The sequence below is a fragment of the Lichenostomus cassidix genome, chromosome 5 (genome assembly GCF_008360975.1).
Source record: "Lichenostomus cassidix isolate B80296 chromosome 5, HeHo_3.0, whole genome shotgun sequence".
Classification (NCBI taxonomy): domain Eukaryota; kingdom Metazoa; phylum Chordata; class Aves; order Passeriformes; family Meliphagidae; genus Lichenostomus; species Lichenostomus cassidix.
The window spans coordinates 14,014,517-14,038,436 of NC_139486.1; the positions used below are offsets into that span (position 1 = coordinate 14,014,517).

The 23,920-nt window shown below is 38.3% G+C and overlaps 1 protein-coding gene across 4 annotated transcripts in view; it reads right to left on the minus strand.

Moving 5' to 3' along the window:
• The window catches only part of TUNAR (transmembrane neural differentiation associated intracellular calcium regulator), a 162,040-nt gene that overhangs the window by 27,710 nt on the left and 110,410 nt on the right, over nt 1-23,920 (minus strand). The window contains exons 1-2 of one of the 4 annotated variants that reach the window (XM_085061458.1): nt 15,081-15,405; nt 6,601-6,895 (exon numbers count right to left, since the gene is read on the minus strand). In XM_085061458.1, coding sequence (XP_084917584.1) covers nt 6,601-6,639 — 39 coding nt within the window. In that variant the 5' untranslated portion in view covers nt 6,640-6,895; nt 15,081-15,405. Of the gene's footprint in view, nt 1-6,600; nt 6,896-7,047; nt 7,507-15,080; nt 15,406-23,920 lie in introns of those variants that run through there. The other 3 variants (XM_085061459.1, XM_085061457.1, XM_085061456.1) reach the window with 3 other exon arrangements.

Below are 23,920 nucleotides of genomic sequence, written 5' to 3' on the forward strand. Positions count from 1 at the left end.
TCTAAAGATATATGCATAAAATGATAAACCACAAATTTTCAGAATTCAAAAGTTAAGAATATGGACTGCATTAATATCTTATGGGGCTCTTACAATGAATGAAATTCATTATTTATTTTTCACTATTAATGTTGATGGACTTCAGTTATTCTCCAATAGTTCTTAGCCAAATAAAAACCACTTTACCTGTCAAAGTTCAGTAATTACCCAACTACAATAATTGGATTTACTTTCCTGACTCGTAATGTTGTAGAAAATATGCATATGTTATAAATCCCATGGTCAGACACTCAAAGGTATTTGGATCCCTTACTCCCTCTGATTTAAAAAATAAGTAGAGGCCATGTGATATGTTAATTTCTTAAGCACCAGCATGTGTTTGAACTTAAACACCTTTATGTATTTTAATATCCAAGGTTCCATGGAAAAAATTGCCAGCTTAACTAGAAAAGACTTTCAGAATTTCTTTTATAACATTTACAGATAACATTAGGTCTAGTTTAGTACCCAGGGCTGAGGTGGGCTGAGGACGTCTCTCTCACCATCAGTGTGGATGAAATTAGAGTGCAGGTGATCCTCCTGGCTGTCTGGTGCTCTGTGCACTGGAGAACATTATTTTGAAACAAGTTATGTAATTCCTTATTATAATGGAGTATGTATTGACTAAAGCATTCCTTTCTAACATTTTTCCATTATAAGCCAGTAAAAAGTTAACGTCAGAAAAAATAAAAGAGCATACTTGATTCAGTAGGGTCCATTTTAAGTCCTCAACATTTCTCAGGAACAAGTGAGATGAGATTTCCAGTAAAGTACGGTTTTTAATCAGAATTTTATATTTTCTACATTAAGATGTCGTTGGGTAATTGGGTAAGTACTGCACTTGTCAGCATCCAGAGGCTTGTAACACCTGGAGCTGCACAAATAGACCCAAGTGAGGCAGATAATACTTAAGCTTTGGGGATATTCTGCTGCAGAACTCATTCCAAAACTCTGGCACATTTGAAAAAAGCTATTTTTCCTTCTTGACATATATAAAATTTTTCTGAGTTTGTATTAAGATGACAAGTCAGATTTTTTTTTCCCAAACTTGAGATGTAATTTTAGCAGCTAAGTACTTCCCATACAAACCATCTTTTCCTTTTTCCTAAAGAGGACACAAAACTGAAAGATAGCCTTGGACAGAGGAGGCATGCCAGGGTTAATAAGAATCACTGTTAGGTATCATAGTCTCTCTTTCACCTCTTTTCCCCACAAGTGCTGGATTCATAATTAGTTGTGTGAATTCCAGATACCAAATCATCAGTCTTTCTATGTTTTAACTGGATTTTTTTTCTGTGTTGAAATTTGATTCATTTACCAAGAGGTTTCAAAACCATTACATAGCCCCACAGCTGTCCCTAAACTGTGACAGCATAAACAGGTATATATGTACATCCTCCAGAACCTATATGGCATGTTTAGAATGTTTCTATTTAGTAATTTTCTGTTTAATATATGATCTACTTCCCCTGTGTAGTAAAGCAAATTACATAATTAATGGTTACATTCAAACAGAATGGCTCAGGAGAGAAAAAAGAATTTTTAGGACAACTGTGTCAGACTGGAAAGGAAGTATGCATTAGTAATTCCCTTTCACATTTGATACTTCAGCTAGTATTAACTTATAAGTCCAAATGCAAGTCATTAAGCAAAAAAATGAACAAAATGAAGAGCAACCTTGCAGGGACAGTGATGAACTGAGAATAAGGACATTTGGGTTCAATTCCGAACTCTTCCCTTGCCAGCATAGCTTTGGGCAGTTTCTTTGTTCCTCAGTTCCTTATCTATTTAATAAGGATATTAATACGCGATTAATTCTACTCCTTGCCTGCATGCCTTTTGAAGGCCTCTCTAAGGTTTTTGTAGTAAAAAGTACTACTTCTGGTATCTGTAATACTCAGAAAAATGGAGGCCTGCTTTTTGTTGAAGACACAAGAAGAATTAAAGGAGGGAATCGCCATCAGACTTCCACCATAGACCTGATAAGAACTGCTGCTCAGTGTCAGTTATATGGAGCTATACAATATGTAGTGCTAAAGATGAACCTTCAGAAATCTTCTAGTTAAAGAACTGACTAGTGAGAGCTAATAAATACTGGGACAGCTATAAAAGATCTAGTGAAAACACTGACAATGAAACACTACCCTAAAAAAAAAAAAAAGTGTTGCAAAATTTCACTGAGAAAAACAGATAAAAAGATATTAGTACAGCTTCTTGTAAGAAATGGAAGTCTGATTAAAAATGTCAAAATGAAATCTTGTGTCATTTTGAAATCAGTGTTTCCAAACATTGATTTTTAGAACTTTTCCTTTTTTAAAGACCTTTTTTTCCTTTTTTTCAATTTTTTGTCCTGGTTTATGAAAAACACAGATGCTGATCTACAGAAGTTACTTGACCAAGAAATATTCCTTCTATGGACATTTACACTTAAACAACAAAACTTTAAGATTCATTTGTGCTTTATTTCAGGTTTTTTGCAGGCCTTTCAAAAATCAGGTTTCTGCTGGATCTTGAATCAAGAGAGCTCAAGGCATTCCAAGTACAGGAACTGCTTATGTGCCACATTTTTCTTGACTAGAAATAGTTGCTGCAGGTGTGGAAAATATGTCTACTGCTCAGTATAACTTCCCAATGCAGATGGCTCAAGCTTTAATTCATATAGTTTACCTAAAGAAACAGTTCAGTGGACTGAAATGAAATACAAGTGTTCTCAGCATCAAATCTTTATTGATTAGTATCTTAAAAGGAAATTACTACTTGCTTTAGAATTGACAGAGAAAGCCAAATGCAGCTATTGTGCAAGTTTTTAAATTATTTAAAATGTCACTAAAAAGTCTTAATTCACAGCAAATCGTTGACAGAAATGTATACTAAAGACAATGAACACCCTGTATCATCTAAATCCTTCTCTCTCAAAATACCACACTCTTTAGAAAAGAATCCACTATTCTCCCTATGTATACTATAGAGATAAAATAAATGAACAAATTACTTCATTTGTGTACTGGATACATATTAAGCTGTTATGCTTGCTTTTTGTAATATTTTTCTTTCTGCCACAATGCATGACTTAGTGAAAAAAAAATCTATGCACTTGATTCTGAAAAGGAGCTTGTTTTTTACAAATGAAAATTAATTAAATATGCTTGTTAAGTAATCTATATCCTAATAATATAGACATTTATAAGCGTGCAAAATTGCACAGAGAAATAAAATCTAGATGATGTTATCCTTCCTATTTCAATATATATCTATATTCTGTAGGAAATTTACTAAAATTATGATGTCATATTATGTTTCTGTACCATAAAGATAAACATTTCTGGATCAACTAAGGAGCTAAACATCATGTATTAACTAAAAAATGAACATATTTAATGTAGTAAAAAGCTGGGTAAGTATCCTTGAACCTAATAATGGTGAGTATTTTGTAAGATCAGTGATGTTTCAAATGAACCCAGGATAGGTTCCTGGAAAAATTGACAATACCTAGTAGCAATGTTAATACTGTCAGAAAAATAATAAGGCAATGAATGATTCCAATAAGAATACACTTTGCTTTGATTTGGAGGCCACTAATAAAGGTAAATTTTTGCATACACTGATAATTTTTCACTAACAATGTAACTGTACAGTTGCATGATCTTTAAGAATGTAATTAACCTATTTTTCTTGCTCTAATTACAAGGCAAAAGATTCACATAGGTAAAAGGAAAAATGATTTTGTTTAGAAGGGAAATCCAAATTATGCCTGAAGCCTAATAAATCTGTTGCCATGGCAATCAAAGAGCCTGGTCGTATAAAACCTTTCAGAATTTATTCACATGAGTAGTTCTTACTCACTGTTCTTACTCACTAGTTTTGACCCCTCCCGTTCTGAGTGACCACTATAAAAGATGGAGCCCAAAGTCGTTGACTAAAAATGAACTCAACAGAGATTTTGTGGACATTTCTGGACATTTTACAAGGGTGGTCCATAGACTAAAGAAATCATATCTGCATGTTATATATAAAGATAGGAAGTGGGGGGTGGTTAATGAGGATGTACTGGATAGTGTGGGACCTGAGCATGACGTAAATGGTGTACAATAAGGAATAGAGAATGTCCTGGTTTTAGCTGGGATAGAGTTAATTTTCTTTCTAGTAAGTAGTAGGAGGCTATGTTTGGTGCTATAAACAGTATTTAGAATAGAGAAGTGGTCTAGCTCTTGCTGAGCAGAGCTTCCACAGTGCCAAGGCCTTTGCTGCCTCTCATCCCACCCCACCAGAGTCTTGGGATTGGAAGGAATCCCAAGGAATTGGGAAGGAATTCGGAAGGTCCCCAATGGACCCAAGGGATATTCTGTACCAAATGATGTCATACTCAGCATATGAAATGGGGGAAAGACAAAGGAAAAGGGGACTGTTCAGAATTAAGGCATTTGTCTTCCCAAGTCATCATTACACACAATGGAGTATGGCTTTCTCAGAGATAGCTGAACACCTGCCTGCCCATGGAAGTGGTGAATAGGTTCCTTGTTTTGCTTTGCTTGCATGTGTGTGGCTTTTGCTTTAGCTATTAAACAGTCTTTGTCTCACCCACGAGCTTTCTCACTGTCACTTTTCTGGTTCTCTCTCCCATCCCACCAGGGCAGAGTGAGTGAGCAGCTCTGCAGTGCTTAGTTACAAGCTGGGGTTAAAAAATAACATTCACGCAAATTGTCCCACTGATTGACATAGAACTGCTGATGTGAGGAGAGGTTGCAATGGGCAACTTGAATTTAGGATGCAGTCCTTGTTTACACAGAGTAGATGGGATGACTTCCACAAGTAAGAGATTCTTTCTGACAATGAAGATGGCATTTATGGGTTGTGTTGTCCCTCCTCAGTTTTGTTTATTGGTTCTTACACTAGTTACACATTTTAGATGGTAAAATACACAAAAATTCTGCTTCAATGGACAGGTATATGTCTTTTGAACCTTTACTCCTAAAATCAAGGCTGATTCCTCTGAATCCTACTGAAATATTGTCACACTACAATGTATTTTTTTCATCCGTGCTTCCTCCTGCTGCAGTGATTTGAAGAAGTTGCATTACTGTTCTCTCTTTAAAAACTGCCTTACCAAGTCCTTTGTCATACAAGGAGGAGATTTATTGGGAACTACCACAAAATTACATCTTTTGAATAGTGTTTTAGCTTTGATTCTTGTTTATGAGTCCTGCTGTGGCCTGGCTTTTTTGCTTTGGCTTTTTTCATCCTTCCCACCCTGAAAACCTGCTTCCAGGAGCCTGTCACCTCCATACCCAGCTGGACAGCCCATGACAGCTGCCACACAAACCTGCTCCTGATCTTTTTCCAGCTCCATCAAAAGCAGTCAGATGCCCAAGGAGCTGCCCTCAGAGTGGAGGCAGTCCCTTACCACAGTTTACTCAAGAACCACTCAACTTTTCCTCTTCCAAACTCAATGATCAACCAGGATGCATAAGAAAATACATATGTTTCACATCACCACTGTATCAACTTTTAGTTCTACCCTAATTTCTGAAACAGAGATGTAAATAAACCAGTCTTCCTGGAAAAGAAACCTGTTCTTCCATCTCAGTACGTTCACCGTGCAATTCCTGACCTGCTTGGCAATTTCTTGACAATGACTCTAAATATTTTTAAGTCAGGTAGTTAATAAAATCTCTTTGCACTCCCCTAGCACCTTTCATCCAGAAAGATGAAACCACATTACAGCTGCTAACAAAAAATATCTTGCAATGCCCACTGAAGCTATTTCTAATAATTCTCAAGACTCCTCTAATAGATAGCAAAAATTATTTGATATGAGACCATGCCGTACCAGGTTTGTTTATTTTATGACCTGGGTAATAATTCACAGTGGGCATTTTCAGCTTTCTGATATGTCTAAGAGGATCTGTCTCCCACTGTATCTAAAACATAGCATTCAAGTCTGCATTTGATAGTTGTTTCCCATGGAAACAAAAAAGGATAAATCTCTTGTACCTGCCAGTATTGCAGACATTCAAAACCATTCTGTAGCTTTCATTTAATAAGATAATATTATTCAGGGCTATTCTTACATTAAAATAGGATTTCTTTTACCTCCCATTTTTGCCTTCTAGTGGTAGGTGCACAACTGAGGTACAGGGAAGGTATAGAATCATGACCCCAGAGAAACAGAGCAAGAGAAAAAGAAGGCAGGAGGAGGGGAATGGAGGGAGGGAGGGAAAAATAGAGAAATGTCAAAGCGAATTCCTAAACAACCTCTTTAGCACAGAAATATGTACAATACAGGTGCAGATGTTCCAGTCCAAGTGCAAATGACAGCACAGGTGTGCACAAACACACTCACGCACACACACACTGTCACAAAGCAAGGGAGAAAGACAGAAATGATCTTACAAAGCTGCTGCAGTAATCAGGACACTTGCTCCTGAAAACAACCATGCACACAAACATTCTTTTGTTACCTTTCTACATTTTTTCAATTTTCATTTCACTATTGCTAGTATTTTATACCTCTTACCATATCAGAAAGATGGTTATTATTAAAAGGAAGGAAAAAGGCCTTACCATGCAGTGCATCAGGAAGAGATGAGAAGCACAGAGCATGCTGCAGAGATTAAGCTCAGCATGGCATTCAGATATCCTTTGGAATTGAAGAAAATTGTCCAACCCATTCTTCCTAACAAAGCGGACAAGTTTTCTCTAGGCTTGAATTTTTCACCAGAAGACAGATCCTTACAGTGCATTATATTTTCTTCTTCAGGAGATATATTTCCTCCAGTTAAGTTTCAGCTCCGCAATGCCATTTCCAATCAGCTCTAAGAAGTTCTTCATTCCCAGATTCGCGGTGTCATCAGAGGGACTCCAAAGAAAATCAAAGAAAGAAAGAAAAAAAGAAAATAATACCTTACCAAAGCCCTGAAATCACTATACTGAAAAGGAGAAGATATAAAAATCCCAAAACATCCCCTCATTTACTCTGTTATCTAGGTGTTTCACAACAATTACTACTACCTCTTTGGTCTCATATATGCAGTGCTGATCATTTGTAATAAAGGAAGAGGCAAAAACTTTCCCAATTCACACATGATGCATTTTCACTGCTGCTGCTCAACTGTGTACTACCAAACAACCCTTTTCTTCCTGAGGCATCTTTAAAACCATCTGACAAAAACACCAGCTATCCCTTTCCCTTCCCAAAGAACATGATTAGAATTTCTAGAAAAGTGTTGGAGAAGGTCTGACAAATAACCCAAAAATACAAATCAGATCTAAAAGCAAAACCCTTGAAGCAGGAGGCTTCTTGAGCAACGAGGTACTTTGCCTGCAGAATCTGGGGACACACGCATTAAGTACCGTAGGGAAGGAAAAAGGGGGAAAGAACAGTGGCTAACGGAGTGTTTCGAGAAGATGGGGTGGGACCAAATGGGTGTCGGGCAGGAGTGGGATCCTGAGTCACCCTCAGCCTCCTGCCTGCTCGCTGACAGCAGCTCGGGCTTCCCCTGCACTTTCTGCAAAGCATATTAATTGATTCTGGTTGCTGAGCAACTAACTCTGGGGAGCCACATCGACGGCTCCGGTTCCAGCCCAGCTTCAGCAGCAGCAGCAGAGAGAAGGGATGGTCCCCCCTCCTCTCTCCTCCTCCCGGGATCAGCCACCCCACCCGGATGTCCTTAGCTGCCCCGCAGGGAAGTTTTGCGAGGAAAAGGAAAAAGCCCCCAGTAGTGCAGCAGGGAGAGAAGGAGGGATGCTCCCGCTGCCTGCGCTGCTCCGGCAGGACTCGGGAGAGCAGCTCGGCTTCACATGCCAGCAACGCCTGCTGCCGCCCTGCTCGGGCTGCCCGGGCCAGCGGGGCTGCTAGCCACCAGAAACACAACCGATATGTCGACGGGTAGGTGAATCAGGGTGGTGCAGCTGCCTTCTGAAAAGCAAAGACCGTCTGCAAGATGTTAAAATGACAAGGAAGTCCCATGGTTATTACAGAAACATAGAATATCCTGAGAAGGAAGGGACTCAGGGATCATCAAAGTCCAACTCCTGGCCCTGCACAGGACATCCCCAAGAATCCCACTATGTGCCTGAGAACCTTGTCCAAATGCTTCTTGAATTCTGTCAAGCTAGTGCCACTTGTCCAGTGGCCAACCACCCTCTGGGTGAAGAACTTCCTCCTGATATCGAATCTAAACCTTCTCTAACACAGCTTCATGCCATTCACTCCAATCCTATGTGAGTTTCTAGCTGAGAATGTGGCCACCTAAGCTCTGCCCCTGCAATAACAGTAACCATTGCTTATTCCTGACCTCTTTATCATGTTGAACTTCAGACAGAGCAGACACTTGTCTGGTTGAAAGGGTGCACTCTAAACCAGAACCACCATGCAGAGGAATTGCCTAGCTGTCTTTGACAGAATCTGCCAAAGGGAGCTCTCTGACAAAACCTTGTAATTGCTTTAACTGTTTCATTCAAGTTCCATGGAAGAGCAAAGCAGCAAAGAGCCCATTTACTTTTGGTCCACAAAAGAGATGGGATAACTGAGTAACTTGAGCTGGATCAAAGGGCTCCCAGTAGGAGCAACACAGGATTTCTGCAAGGTTAATGCCAAGGGGATGGACCCTGAGCAGGGCCTGACCCCTGCCATTTGTGGCAGGACATCCACTGACTTCTGTGGCTCTAGAGTCTGAAAGAACCCCCCAAAACACCACAGTGTCTGAAACAAGGCATTTCTCTTGTGCTGTTATTCTGTATAAACCCTTAGTCAGATCATGGCATTTGTTCAGCACTGACTAAGCTGTCTTTCTGTTGCACAGGTAAGATGTAAGAAATGAAAAGACCTCAAGATTTCTCTCCCTGTGACCTGGCAGCAAGTACAACACTAGATCTTGGCCAAACTGCTCAGGCATGATTACTGTCAAAGATCTGAACTACATCAGCTCTTTATTCTGTTATAGTGATAGGATAAGTTAAAGGGCAAGGCCCTGAGAACTGCCTTAGCTTGCAGTCACATAGCAGAATTATCTAATTCTCCCCTTGAAAAACTCCAACCTATATCATGTAAGCCCTATCTAAGTGGAAAACACCAGGTCTTTGTGAAAAGGGGACAGATTATTTTAAGGAAGAGAGTAACTCTTCTGACAGTAGCTTAGCTGCACCACTCTCTGCTTTCATGCTTTATAAAAAAAGATCTACAGTTTAGCCTTGTTTTCTTAGCAAAGCCAGATGCTTCACATATATTCAAAGCTCAGGAAGAACCATTAGATCCTGTTAGCAGAGCTGCTGGATGAAACAGATTGCAGAACATATCCAGTTCATCCAATATGTTTATTGATATGAGCATATACTGGGAATTCCTAATCCCCCGAGTACAACACCCTGAAAAATATGGGAACATTTAAACTAAGGGAACAAAGAGAGGTGGAGAGATTTCTCAAATTCTTGCAAAGGAATTATTAAGTCTACATAAAAGTATTTCACCATACACATAGCAAAGAAAGATTTGTTTCCACATGATAAGTTGTAGTTGTTTTATCTTTCCACTATTACTCGTTTACATTCATGCTGGTGCCTGTTTTTATCCCCAACAGTACAATCTTTAAAAAGTGTGACAACAAAGTATTAATATTTTAATGTGCTTTGTTTTGTACTTTATTTTTACAAGGCAGAATACCAAACAGTGTTGAAGTTCTTTGTAGTGGAGAAAATATCATTAAAAGTTCCAGGGAAGGGCAGCTGAAGGGCAAAGCAATAAAACAAAACAACCACAGAAAGAAAGCAAGTCAACAGGTGATTTCAAAATGAAAGCAAACTAGCGTGTAAGAAGGAGCTATCAGATTATTAAAAAAAAAATTAGGAGAGGTAGTTTTGGAATGTCAACATTTGTGCAAATTTCTACCTTTTTTTTAGAAAATGCAAAGCTGCTTAGATAAAATTCAGTCTCTTACAGAAAGCAAGTACAGTATCTCTCTTTCACTTACACAAGACTTGAATTTAATCTTATATAAATGCTTTTTATTATTCATTGAAAAGGCTGACTAATGCATATATTCTATTCCTATTCCATTTTCTAGGTATCTTTTCTCTTCCCACGTTTATATCCTTTCAATAGCAGCATTATCCTCTCTGAGAAAATATGTGTCCTGTGAGCATAAGGACCAGAGCAAGCTAGGACCCAGTCAGCCCTCATTCCCTGGGGGAATGGTACAGCTGCTGTCCCATCAAAACCTGGCAGCACCCTCCATGGAAAAGCCCTCGAGTCAGACAGACCTCCTGCTAAAGGACCTTGGTCACTAAAATAATGGGGATGTGCAAAAAGCCATGGCAACTGGTTGGGCATAAGCCCATTTCTGATCTTAGACTGTATTGCCAGGACCTGATAGCAAGAGAAAGTCCCCAGGGAGACAAATGGGAAGAAAAAAGACACTTCTGTCAATGTGTTCTAGACCAGATTGTAGGTAAGGGCCAAGCAGAAAGATGGCATTTGAAAAAGGCAAGTGAGTGCTGCAGCAAGCACGGAGTGTGGCCGAGGCCAGGGAAACAGTGCTCTCTCTGGAGTGAGTGGATGCCTGTGCTGCAGGGACAGAGGGCAGTCAGGGTGGTGGGCTCCTTCCTGTGCTGGGCAATTACTCTCCTCTAACCTGAAGGCCCCTGGTGACTTGGAAGATGTGAGCACAAACTGTCAGACATTTAAGAATTTGAAGCAGAAAATCTCTTTGGAATCTCCCTGAAAGTCAGGAGCAGGGAAGACCAGAGAGCTGGAAGCAGAGGTGCACCAGCCTTGCTCCTTGTGTGCTCAGACTCCTTCTGCAGTCCCTGTCAGCTGCAGGTGCCTTCCCACAGCACAGCACAGAGGCCACCAAGTGACATGGGAAACCTCCTCCCAGCTGCCTGACACACTATGGCCCAGACACTAAAAGCAGAGGAAACAGCTTGCTTCCCAAAGCATTAGCCTTCATCACAATCATGGCTTAATACTATAAAGACCATCACTTTATTCCTTGCAACCACACTTTTTCCAGTACTGTGATTTGAGAAGTGAATTAGATTTTTGAATGCAGTATTGTATGTAAAGTATACAGTAATTTTAATAGAAATACAAATATGTGTCCCGATAATGAAAATTATTTAACATATGAAATTAAAGGTATAATTTGATTATTACCCAATTTTTTAATTAAAAACTTGTGAAAATTATTTGCAAATAAGTGTACTGGCTATGTTTCTCATTTTGACCTTTCAATATCCTGTGTCTCATTTGCTATTTAGTCAATTACAGCACAAACAACTGAATTGATTTCTTGCCTTTTTAGTTTAAATGCCACAATACATGCAGGAGAGTCTGAGCTTCAGTGAGTGTATTTCCAGATCATCAGCAATTAATCGAAAAATCTAACCATAATAAAAGACCTTCATTCACAAAACATTTCCAAGGTATGACAGAGTATATACAAATAGTTCCATCTGTCTGCAGGGTATTCAGCATCCCTAAAACCTAATTCTAACATATTTTTAAATATAGTATTACTGTAATCATTATTTTCAATATTCTATGTTGCAGCTGGTCTCATTCTTTTCTGGTTTCCATCAGTGCAAATCAGACTAGGATACCATAGCTGTCAAAAAACTTGCAATACTAAAAGAATATTACATGGTAAGTAAATTGTAAATAAAGTGAGTAAAATGGAAAACATTTAAGATTTGTTATTATCTTTCTTTTTAGATAAATGATGCTTTACTGCAACTTAACTGCCAGGTGACTAAAGAATGATAAAAGGTTACAGCTTGTGTTTCATAATTGTTGGGTTTGTTCATACTTTCATAAGTATGAAATAAATATTAGTGATCTGACTTGAATTTCATTTATGGAAAAATAAACCTCCTACATTCACTGATTTCAGTGAAATCATCTTTAATTTGCATCAGTGTAGCCAGCACAGTCAATTGCAGCACTAATCTTTTGTTCATTGCAGAGTTAGCTTCAGTCGAAATTTGATATGTACCAGTAATATAGCACTGTTTCCTTACATCACCCTAGCACTAAAAATAGCATTCCAATACAGCTATATCAAAAATGTATGCACAAAAATGTGACTACCTGGCTAGTAGCACAGGCATTTTCACTGCAGAAATATATGTACTAAACATCTTTTTTCTTTAGAAAAAGAAAACCTGTTTTGAAATTAACTTCTGCGCAAATGAAATACAAATGAATTATTTCAGCCAATTTAAAAATTGATATCTCGACCTAAACTTCCCTTTTGTATAAGCAACATGCAGGGGCAGTTGTATTTTTAGGGGGAGTCCTTGATATTGAACACTAGTGACATGTCAAACCAGAGAGTTTTATCCTACTCCTCCGACCTAGGCAGCAAAATGGTCCCTGATTTCTATGGGAAGATGACTGAGCTGTGCTCTTGGCAGAGTACTCTAGTCTCAGACAGAAACTGCTTAGCCTGTTGAACCAGAGGCAGACTTGCCCCTCTAGTGCTGCTGAAATGGACTACCTCTGTGCGTACACTGAACCACTCCAGAAGACAAGTACTATTTTCTGAGAGGCAATGATGTGTTTGCAGTGTCTGTGTTCCAAGTGGAATCTCATTAGAAAAACAGTAATCTTGCTGTACAGCCGTGTAGTAAGATAGGACATGCAACGCATGAATTCATTGAATCCCAAGGGTCATCATCTGCTTGAAATTCTTCTCTAGATAAGCATGTTCACACATGGCAAAAAAAGCTCTCAAGCTGCAACAGTTATTACTGCTGAATAAATATTCACATTATTTCTCAACAGGCAATATACCCACTGGGCAAAAAAATAATAGTATGCTAATGAAGGATTAGACAGACATGGGCTAAATTAGTTCTACTACAGTTCCGTTAAGCTCTTGGGTGTGTTTTACATGACATTACTATTTAATAACATAGAATGAAAATTTCTCTCTCTCCCCTCTTATTTTGTTCTTTTTTCCCCCCTTTCTTCCCTTTTTATTGTTTGGTTGAGGTTTGGGTTTTTTTCCCTTTAGTAAGAGAGGTGGAGATTTCCTTTCCTGGGTTAACTTCCAAGCATTAAGAAAAGTAACACAACCTGAATATTCATATGATTCACACCTAAACCTCTTAATTACTGCACTCTACACAGGATGCTGCTAGAGCTAACAATGAATAGCACCCAAAGTAGTCCTAAACATTATTCAATACTCCAAAATATATAGTATGGGTGTTGTCATGATACTGCACAGTATTTGAATAAACTCACCTTGAGGAATTTGACAGGATCTGGATTTAAGTAACTGCTGGCGTTTCTATTCTGAATACAGAATACAGCTGATCTCCAGAATGCCAGTATTTTGTCTGGTAAAACCTCTTAAATGCCTGTTCATTCATTGCTTCACAAAAGACTCAGCAGCTGGTTTGGTTTTCTTTTTGCCACTAGCAGAGGCGTCTTTGTAAGCATCTTTCTGGTGAAACTCACTGGGAACAGCTCAGAAAGTCTCTCAAGTTTAACAGAGGATGCCCCTTAGCTGATGGGGGAAAAACTCCATTAACAATCCTCTGCCAGGCTCTTTTAAATCCTTCCTAAACAGTCATTCCATTGATTGATATTTTGAAAGCTTTACTGATGAATAAGGTACTGGTATCCAGAAGGATTCCACAGAGCTAAAGGATACCAGCAAAATACACAAATATAGATCCACAAGATATTCTGAGCTGTCACCTTTCAAAAAAAAACCCCAGCAAAGCAAGACAAATCAAAACCAGCCTGAACATGTTAACTCTTTATGATATATCCATTTCTTAGATATCACAATTGCTTTCAGGCTTTTCCTTGGAGCTGGTCTCAGTTTAATTAATTAATCACAGTGTTTGCACATCTTGAATGCTTTGTTTTAATGTCTCACTCCCTTCTGTGGATTTCTCTGCTGTGAGATTTTAATGAGAGCCATTTCTCATGTTTTTATGCAGAATTATTATACGGAGGAGGAAGTGATAATAACTCAGTGTTCTGTTAATTACACTTCTAATTATTCTTAGAAGTTTATTTATAATTGTGTCTGCCAGCAGGATTTGTTTCAATTATCATAGCCAGATTGGAAATGGAGCTTAAATTAATTCTTTCTGTAAACAACCATTTTTTAAAACAAGCAAACAAGAAGTATTAATGTTTAATTTTAACTCAAAATACTTCCATCTCTGATAGTCATTCTTGTAGACAAAAATCCTAGAGAATCATGTAAAATTTTTGCCCTTCAATACTCATAATACATAAGTTAGCAATTGATCTCAGAGGACACAAAAAAAATCTTAATTAAGACAAAACCTATTTATGGTCAAAGAAGTGGGTTTTTTTTTTTTCTAAATGGTAATAAGGGCTTTTATGTTAAAAGTCTTCAAATAGGAAGGCTCACCTCTAGAGGCACAGCAGTGCCATTACTCACAGAGAATAAGTGTTCTTTCAAGGGTGAAAGGGAAAGAAATATCTATTTTTGATGCTGTTAGATTCCCACTTGCAAGCTAGGAAACCCCTTGTTTGCCACAGTATTTCTAAAATAATGCAGACCTCATCTGAACAGTAAGCTGCCCAAAGATCTCAGTTCAGGAAAATCTGTTTTCATGGAAAAACTGTTCAACAAAAATCATCTTTAGAAAGTACAATCCTATACATATTATTTCATTTTTCATATGAAATAACATTATTTTAACCAGAGTAATCAGTCTAGAAGTAATTACAGGACGACTGAAAGAGATGTAGAAATGGTTATTTCAGTATGCACAGATGATTGATACACATATTCTCTTCCAAAGCATTAAATGTATAAAAGTTAGGGATTAATTTGGAGTGAGATTCTTATCTTGGCTATAGAAAGAAATAATAGCTATTGTTTAGGCAATGGATTTGTAACCTGACAGACAGAAAACGACAGTGCTGCATGTTTAAAACCTAGAGACACACAGTTTGCCTTCATATCAAACACGTTTCCCTTCGACACCAGTCCCCTGCAAGCCCCTGCTCCCTCACCAAAACAAGCACTGGAGGAGAAGCCTGTGAGACTTACCTGTTTGCCTTCAGAAGATGAGGAAGTTTAAAGCATCAAAGTTTTCATGACAATCAGCCACTAGCACTTAGCTTACGTGGAAATAATTGCATTCTTCCATCTTTTAGCTTTCTCAGTAAGTGAAAGCTGGTGATGGATGCCAGCAGCCTTGTTAAAATATCACTGTAATCCATTCAGGCTCTGGAGATTGCTTAGAAAGCCAAGTCATAAACATGCAGTGTCTATAGCTTCACAAGCAGCTCAGCATTTTCCAAGCGTGTACACGTCTTCCTTTCCCAGTACTGTACTTCACAGAGACTCTACCTATCTTCGTTTGGGTAGAAAGAGCACAGTTGTGGAAAGTAAATCTTATGTGAACAGAAGTGTTCTACATGTTTGTTTTCTCATATCAAATAGTTATTATTTTAGAAAAGGAGACACCCTCTATGCTTTTTGGTTGCTGCTGTTTCCGCGTCAAGAAAAAAGAATAAAAAAAGCTCCAAATAGAGAAGCAAGAAGCAAAGAAGAGGATACAGCAGTTCAAGAAGCAGCAGGCAAGGATGGGTGTCTTGTGATTGCTTTGAGTTAATACTCCTCAGGGGGAGATGAAAAAAGCACAAATACAGCAAAATCTGTCTTACAGAGTAAAAATCTGTTGTATAAGCCAGTCTCTGGCAAAGTAAAACAGCATGTGCATTTACTCCATTAATTTCTAGCATGCCACAAGAAAATTGGTAGCTTTCTGTTTATTAACAGCAAACAGGTAGGAAGGAGGAAAGAAAATTCAGTATATGTAACTACTGTAATTGTTTCTGCTCTCCTGAGAAATGTATCAGATCTATTGAGGCTGTGTAAGTGAAAGCAGTATTTATCAGTACCACAGAACATTTTATCATTATCAATATTTTCTGGAGCATATGTGGAGGATGAACATTTAAGAATGCTACATGCCCTAAATGTGAACAGCACATTTGTGACTGCTCTTTCTATAGCTTAAAGATAAGAAGTCTGTGGGCTCTCTGGAAAATATGAGTAAGAAAGCTCTTACAAGAATCATAAATGCTGAACACTTTGGAGTAAGTGACCCAATTACTGGCACCAAGTGATGGGAACTTCAGCCTAAAAACCTTAATTCAAATCTCAGTGAAGCCCATGAAAGTAGATTTTGAGAGGCTGTGGATGAGGACCTTTGCCAGCTGGCTCCTGTGTTCCTGGGCATCACAACACAGCTAGATCACAAAGTCACCAAAAACAACTTTGAAGGAGCTAGTTGAAACCCTGCTCTGACCTGAAGTTGTCCTGGATGTGACAGTGTGATGCTGGGTCTGAATTTGCTCAGATAATATATGCAGCACAAACACATGCCCGTTCCCTTCAGGGCCAAAAAGAAAACAGTCCATTTATTTGTATGATGAGTCCAGTCACAGACGAAAATACCACTGAGCCAAATGCTATTCAAGCATAAAACAAAGAAACTTCTCAGCTGCACGAATTTATGGTCCAGCTGTCACCTTTCATACTTTCCACACATACCATCCACCTGCAGTGCCACCACATCTTGCAGAACACAGCGTTCTTGACTTTAAAGCTTTCTAGTTATTAACCTGGCCATACTTTGGGTCATTTTTCCCCTTAGCAGAGCTTGATCTAGCCCTTTCCAATCACTGAAAACATAGTATTTTGGAAAAAAAAAATTAAACCCCTACTTCCATTACGCCTGTTGTTAGAGAGGCTGGAGTCAAAGTGCATCTGTGTAATACACTGAAAATATGAAAAATGGGGAAAAGAAACACAGCTGTCTTTCATATTCAAGCTCTGAGGAACTGCACATGCCAGATACGGCAAATACCAAATCCTTGGCACAGAACAAATCATTAACAGCTCAGGGCTTTGCCTCAAAAGGCTGTAGCACTTAGTATATTCCTTTCTTTTCCATATTCACAATTCTGCATTTTGCTCCAATCTGAGTATTCTGGGCTTACATGTTCATGGAAAACTGCCTTCCCATTGAGGGAGCTTTGGCTGCTGATCCTGAAGGGGAAGCATTTGCTCATATGTCCTTAAGCTTTAGATATGCTAACTACTTCCTTTCTGTATCTCATGCCCAGGTGGAAGGCAAATACTCTTTTTAGATGCACAGCAACCCCACTGACCCTGGAACAGCCATAGATAGGAAGGTGAGAACGGAGTTTTTTCAGTATTGCAGAGAAAATCTCAGCCCACCCCGCAGTCCAGCAACTTTCAGTGACATCTTGAGTTACATCAACTCCATCCAGACCCCACTGGGTGGCTAAGAAAATTTCCCTCTCCCTTGTCAGCTTTGCGATTTGGTTGGGTGTTTGAGCCTTCCCCCTGGCACAGGGCTGCTTTCCAGAGCACCACATGGAGCACCCCGCGGTGGAAAGGCAGTAAAGCGGCAATTGCATCATCTAACACTGCACATGCAAGCAAAGAGCTCTTCCACCCACAGAGAAACTGCCAGTGGTGCAGCATGGAGAGCTTTCTGCACGCCAACGTGCACTGGACTGAAACTACAGATGAAGGGCTTCTCCAGCACTGTCCCTGCAATAAAGTCTCTGGTGTTGTATGGCAGAAATCTCAATGCACATCCTCTTTTCAACTCACATTTGACTTCTAAATATGCTTGCAATGCATTGTGTATTTTTAGCATGCCCAGGGTTCCTATTTTGGGTTACCAGCCTGAGAAACCTTTGAAGAGGTCTGATGGTGAGCTAACTTTTGAAAGACTGGTGCATTTTAACATTGGGCAGTAGGAGAAAAAAAGAATTAGAATGAGCGATATAAGATATCAGTAGCTTCTTCCAGAAACAGAGGTCAGTGGCCATGAAATTTGTCACTATCTTGTTAAGCATCAAGAATTTCAATGTTTTGACACTACAAAGTGCACCTGCCTCTGGATATTATTTTGAAAGTCTGAATTATCCCTCTTCCATCAGATACAATAATCTTTGTGCAAAAATATTTGCCTTATATTCTGTACAAAATATTTCCAGCACTCAAAGATACATTTTGGGAATAGAGGTCAATGTGTGTATGTCCCAAAGGTAGGATATTAATAACACTGGAGGATCTATAGTTTTCCATGAGACATGGTATTTCAGCTACTGACTGTGAAAAATTGAATTTGTTCCAAGGGTTGTTTTTGCATACGAAGGTGACACTACCCTTGCGGAGGACTTATGGGTATTCCCCTCTCATCCTGGGAGAATCTGACTGTCCCAGGAAGGACTCTGAGCATCTTCAGTGCTTTTTGAAGGTCAGAAGGAACTGAGTAAGGGAATACAAGCTCCTCAAGGAGCCAGGATCCTAGCAAGCACAATATAATGCTGTATTGTGTCATCTGGATTTTCTTATATGCTATTCTAGCATGATAAAAGCCTTTCACAGACTGGGATCAATTAATTTTATGAAATACATGCATCTCCCTGAGCATCAAAGACCTCTAAATATACTTTTTGTTTGTATCCTGCTCAGAGAATCTTCACGAAAGCAGTTCTCTCTCTGCATCTTGGCAAGTTGTTTTCACTAAATAATATATTCTACACAAATTCCTTGGTGAAATATAATCAAATGGTAAAACAGTCCCAAGACCAAAAAGAAAATACTAAAAAACATAACTACTGAAAGTTAGCACTGTCCAGGGTGCAAAGTCTTGTGAGAAGGAACAATAAACAAGTAACAGAGAGATAAACAGAGGTGGAAACTGGTGTGTTTAACAATAACATTATTTTATTTCTAGCCAGAAACATAAATCCTGCTGCATTCTGTGCATATCCATATTCATATCTGGAATAAATTTATTTGTGCTTAAAGAAAAAGTCCCAATACATGAGAATGAGGAAGTTGAGTCTGCAGCTTAGGATTCAGTTTTGGCTTAAGTTCAGCCATATTTTAAAATAAAAATTTGTGATCATTTCTGCTTGTAGCAGCAGCAGCAAGAAATTAGAGAACTGTGTTTAATTTTGATTAAGCTCAAACAGTTCTTTTATGTCAGATATGAAATCAGTTCCAACACTGCAGAGCTGGACAGGCTGCCATTGGGCTATCTGGTGTTCCCTGTAAAAAAGTAGAACCTGTATTTAAACATATCTGTATCATGCCAACACATGTGTCAACATGAATCTAAACTGCCAAACAACTTTTTATTTATTGTCCTGTGCTCAGTATAAGTGCCCAAATATCTAAGCCAAGCTTGAGAAAGAGGCAGAACTTTTTCATGGTTCAGAGACAGAAACCCTTTATCAAAGGAAAATGATTCTGGTCTTTCAGCTTCTTTAAGAGAAGGTTACAACACATTCCTTTCAGACATCATGCATGTGATGAATGGGGGAATACTGTAATAAGCTGCCAGGATATATCAATATAATGCCATTTTTTTACCTCAGACTTTCATGAACTCTGTAGGGTCCAAAAGCACATTAGAGTCTGAAGTGAGCTAGGTCCATTAGCGCTTAAAAAAAGATGTTCTAAACTGCTTGATCACCCCTCAGAACCCTAAAAACAAAAGATAAATTACAAAAGATAAATTCTGGAACAGAAAGAGGATGATTGAAGGCCAACTCAAGGATAAAAGTAGTGGTGGAAAGGCTAAGGGCAGGGCTAAAAAATAGACATGTCAGGGGGAAAGAAAGATCTATAGGAAGAGAGTTAGAGAGAACAAAAGTATAGGTTGAGGAGGGAAATGTATGACAGCATTGAAACTCATGTAAAAAGCACAAAGGTGTGAAGCAAACAGCCTGGGATCCTGAATTAAGTTAAGAAGGCAGAAGATTCCCCAAACTGCAATTTGATCATGTCATGGAATTAACAGCCTTGGTCAAATTCCCTTCCATTAACTCTCTAGGATCCAATCCCTGGCAAGTACTAGGAAAAAAAAACAAAGTGAACATTATCCTAATTCGATTGTTCATCTTTTTAAATAGCTTTAGCCAGTCATTCTGCACTAAGATTTTTCTAAGGCTTCTTACTGAGGGCAATTCTTTCAGTTCTTCTGTGTTTGCTACATGACATATAGGTGCCTGGGATCTGGATGCTTAGAACCAATCCATGTTTCACCAAGGACTGGGTCAAGTTCTTGAAATCTGAGCTGGAGCAATTTCAGAAAATACTGCCTCACCCTTTCAATGCCATTTGCAAATTAAAAGTCACCACCAACAAGCTGCCAAAGAAGCTGTTTAAGCTATGCAGTTTTGCACTGTGCTGATATGTATTAGCTATGATATTAGCTATGGATGGTTACTCTGTCTCATCTGACCAGAACAGCCATTTCCAGCTCAAAAGTAAGCAAAAGTTGACTTTTTAATTTCTTTTGACTCCCCAAACCATACCAGTTTATATTTTTCCTTGCTTCAGTTTTAACCTCCTGCACTGTTTTCCACCAAGTTCTACTCATTCAAGGCCTCCTGAGCGTAAGTGCTGTCCAACTAGAATCCCAAAGAGATCACAGCCATGGTGCAATGGCACCATGTATTGTACTTTAAAAATATAAACTTACAGATTAATTCAGGTGGGAAGGAACATTAGGAGGTCATCTAATGAATGCCTGACCCAGGTTTGTCTGCTTGTTGGAAGTACCCAACTTGCTCCCAAGCTTAGCTATATAAGAGAAGACTTTTACTTTTGCACATCTTGAACAGATGGGAAGGGTTTTATTTTATTTCTTCTCAATTTTTTTCTGACTATATTCTTTCAGGAAAAGACAGTGCTTAAATATTACTAATGTATTATAATCATTCTCACTGCATGCTAGACTGTAAGGTTCATAAAACAAAAATAAATGAACCATAGATATCTTGCATCAGTTTCTGTCTTGATTCATGCATTGCATGAGGAAGATTTTTGGGGTTGTGAAGAAAAGATCACATATGGAAGTATCAACCCAGTCATCCATTCATACATTTTCATTATACAGAACCTGTGACCAGTTCTTTCTCCTTAGCGCTTCAAAGAGATCATGCAGTGACATTTTTTAAACTTTGTTTGAACAAAAAGAATGTTTGCATCTCATGTGACTCATTAACTAGACAGAGCCATAATATATCAGTCGAGCTACATATAAAGAGGAATATAATAGCACAATGAGTCTGTAGTCCTATTTCTAATTAACATGGCTCAACTAGACAAATGAGCAATCTCACTGTGTAAGCACACTCCTGTGACTGCCATATAAAATATAATCTGGAAAGGTTCAAAGGATTTCAGTCCAAAAACCTGGTTATTTTTTCCATCATCACAACTGAATTTCATTTCAACTTGCAGCTTTTGAATGGAGCAGTCAATAGCAATATTGGAAGATGAGGATCATCATTACCCATACGCAAAACAGACATAACATTTACTTCCCACAAAAAGACACTGTGATGTTTTCATCATAATTAATAAAATGCCTTGCAATCTACAGAGGGACAACACTGTCTAAAGTCAAACAGTTCTATTCACAAGAAAGTTTTTGCTTTTCAGTCCACGGATTGCCACTGATTGGTTTTGCTCTGTCTTTTTCCTAGAGAATATTCTGTTGTTTGGTCTTTACTTTGTACTTGTATCCTCATCAGTAGAATCAGATAACACTGGGTTCCAGCACAATGCTTTGCACATTTGCCACACTGAATTTTAAAGAGCCCTACCGTTTTATGAAGTCAGGAAGCAAAATTTCAATTTTGGAAATGCTAGTGCCATATACATTACAAAATAGGGGGGTTTAGGTCTGCAAACTCACAATCTTCACTGAAAAGTAACACTACCAGGCTCTAGTCTACCAGACTTTTTTATAGTTATTCTATTTTTTTAATATCTCTCACGTTTATCCAAGAACAACAAAATCAGAGACTTAAGACAGGCAAGGAATAAACAGTACTCTTACCCATAGGTAACTCACAAAGTACTGTACCAGCACTTTGTCAGGAGCAGCTATTCTGAATCGTCTGTCCTGAGGCATTAAAGCAAAGGTCACAGTAACTTGTGCTCATGAAAGATCGTGTGGTTTTTCCTATAAGCTTCAGGTGAAAAATGCAGAACCTTGGACAAAATCCAACTCAGGAAATTGCTTTCTAACTATATAAAATAATTCCTACAGTTTCAGTTGAGTAATGTATTTTTGTCCATGCTCCATCTTATGCTCCTGTTGTTGGGCAGCCTTCAGTAACACGAACATTTAATGCAAGAGTTGTTTTGAATTCTAAATACTCCTAAATAGTTAAATTTAAAGAAATATTTTAGCAACTGGTTTCAAAGGAGCCATAAATGCTGCAGCTTTTCTATTGCCATTTTATGTTGAAGAATTAACTTCTTGTGCCAACACAGCATTTTCCTAAACTCTGTATTTAACTTCACAGTTGGTAATTTCTTATTCTTTTTATTTATTTTTCTCCTACATATGTTGGAAAATAACTTCTTTTAGAAGCTATCTTGTTAGAGTCTGATTGGGAATTCTTTGCCTACGGAAAGAAAAGACTTGTTTCTTTGCTTTTAGCATAGCAGAGGTAATGGACAATATGTTTCTAGTTGTTTACCATAAAGCTGAATTAGTTAGAGAAGGACAATGGTCAAAGGCTAGATACCTTCAGCTGCTTGAAAATGTAAGTGGAGTCCCTGAATTAGCTTGTAATGCCATTACAAGCCTGAAATTAATGGGAAACATTAGCACTAAGGGTCTGTGAATATTATGGCTAAAGGTTTTGGAAAAACTTAACTCAGCAAAGACTCCAGAGAGCATGGTGCAGGCTTGCTGTTCCACAGTAATTTCCCATCTGAACATTATCTGCCTCTCTCCAGCAGCAGCCCCTGGGCAGTGACCCTTCTGAGGAGGCTCTGCATCTCAGCCAGCTCTGTTCCAGCAGCTTGAACAGGCTGAGGTTTATAGTCAGTGAAGGGGGGTTTGCTCTCTTGGTGCACAAGGAGTGTCACACTAAATCGCTTTTAGTAGATTTTGTTTTGCAGACACATGCCTAGACCTGTTGGAAAACTCAACCAGTTCCATAAATGTTGAATTACTTTGTTCTAGAAGATATATGTTTAAAGGATACAACTTTTTGTAAAAACATAATTTCCACACTTCACTTGTGAGTTTTCCTCTGTATTGTAACACCTAATACTGGATGAAAAATATATTCTGTGAAGAAAAATTATCTCCTGTGAAGACATAGCCTCTAAAGTTCTTCCAATCTACATGGGCTTATTTCCTTCTAACAGCATATATTTTTTCTGTGGTCACTTTTAGATAATCATATTATTCTCTGCTAAGATTATCAAATGATATACCAAATACTTATTCTATCAAACAGCTGCCACCAAATAGACTTAAAATGGAGGATTAAGATCTTCAGAGTCAGTCAGTGACAGCATTATAATTGCATATACAGTCTTAATAAAGCCAGGGGTGTAGCAGTTTTGAATACCATTTTCAGATACTGCTTCCTGAATATAGGATCTTCTTATGATCTTAAAAATTTATGTAAAACCAGCACACAATAAAGACCAAGTAGTGTTTTCACAGATAAATTATAGGAAATGGAAAAATGTTTGTCCATGTGTTTTGAAATCCCATATATTTAATAAATTACAGTTTCCAATGTGTGCAAATGAGGTGGGGGGAGGAAGGGAGAACTGGAGGAGTCATGGGATGATAATAATAATATTTTAGAGCATCAATAATCTATGAGAAAGGTACCATTTACTAGGAAACATCAGCTCTTAATTGTAATCCTAATATAATACACAGTAAGTTGCATGCTCAACAATCCTCTTTGAAGTTATCAGGAAGTGTCATATTCTGGGTGTTTACACAGTCTTTCAATAATTTTCTATATCCAAGTTTGGAGTTCTTTTTTATCTTTGCAACTTTA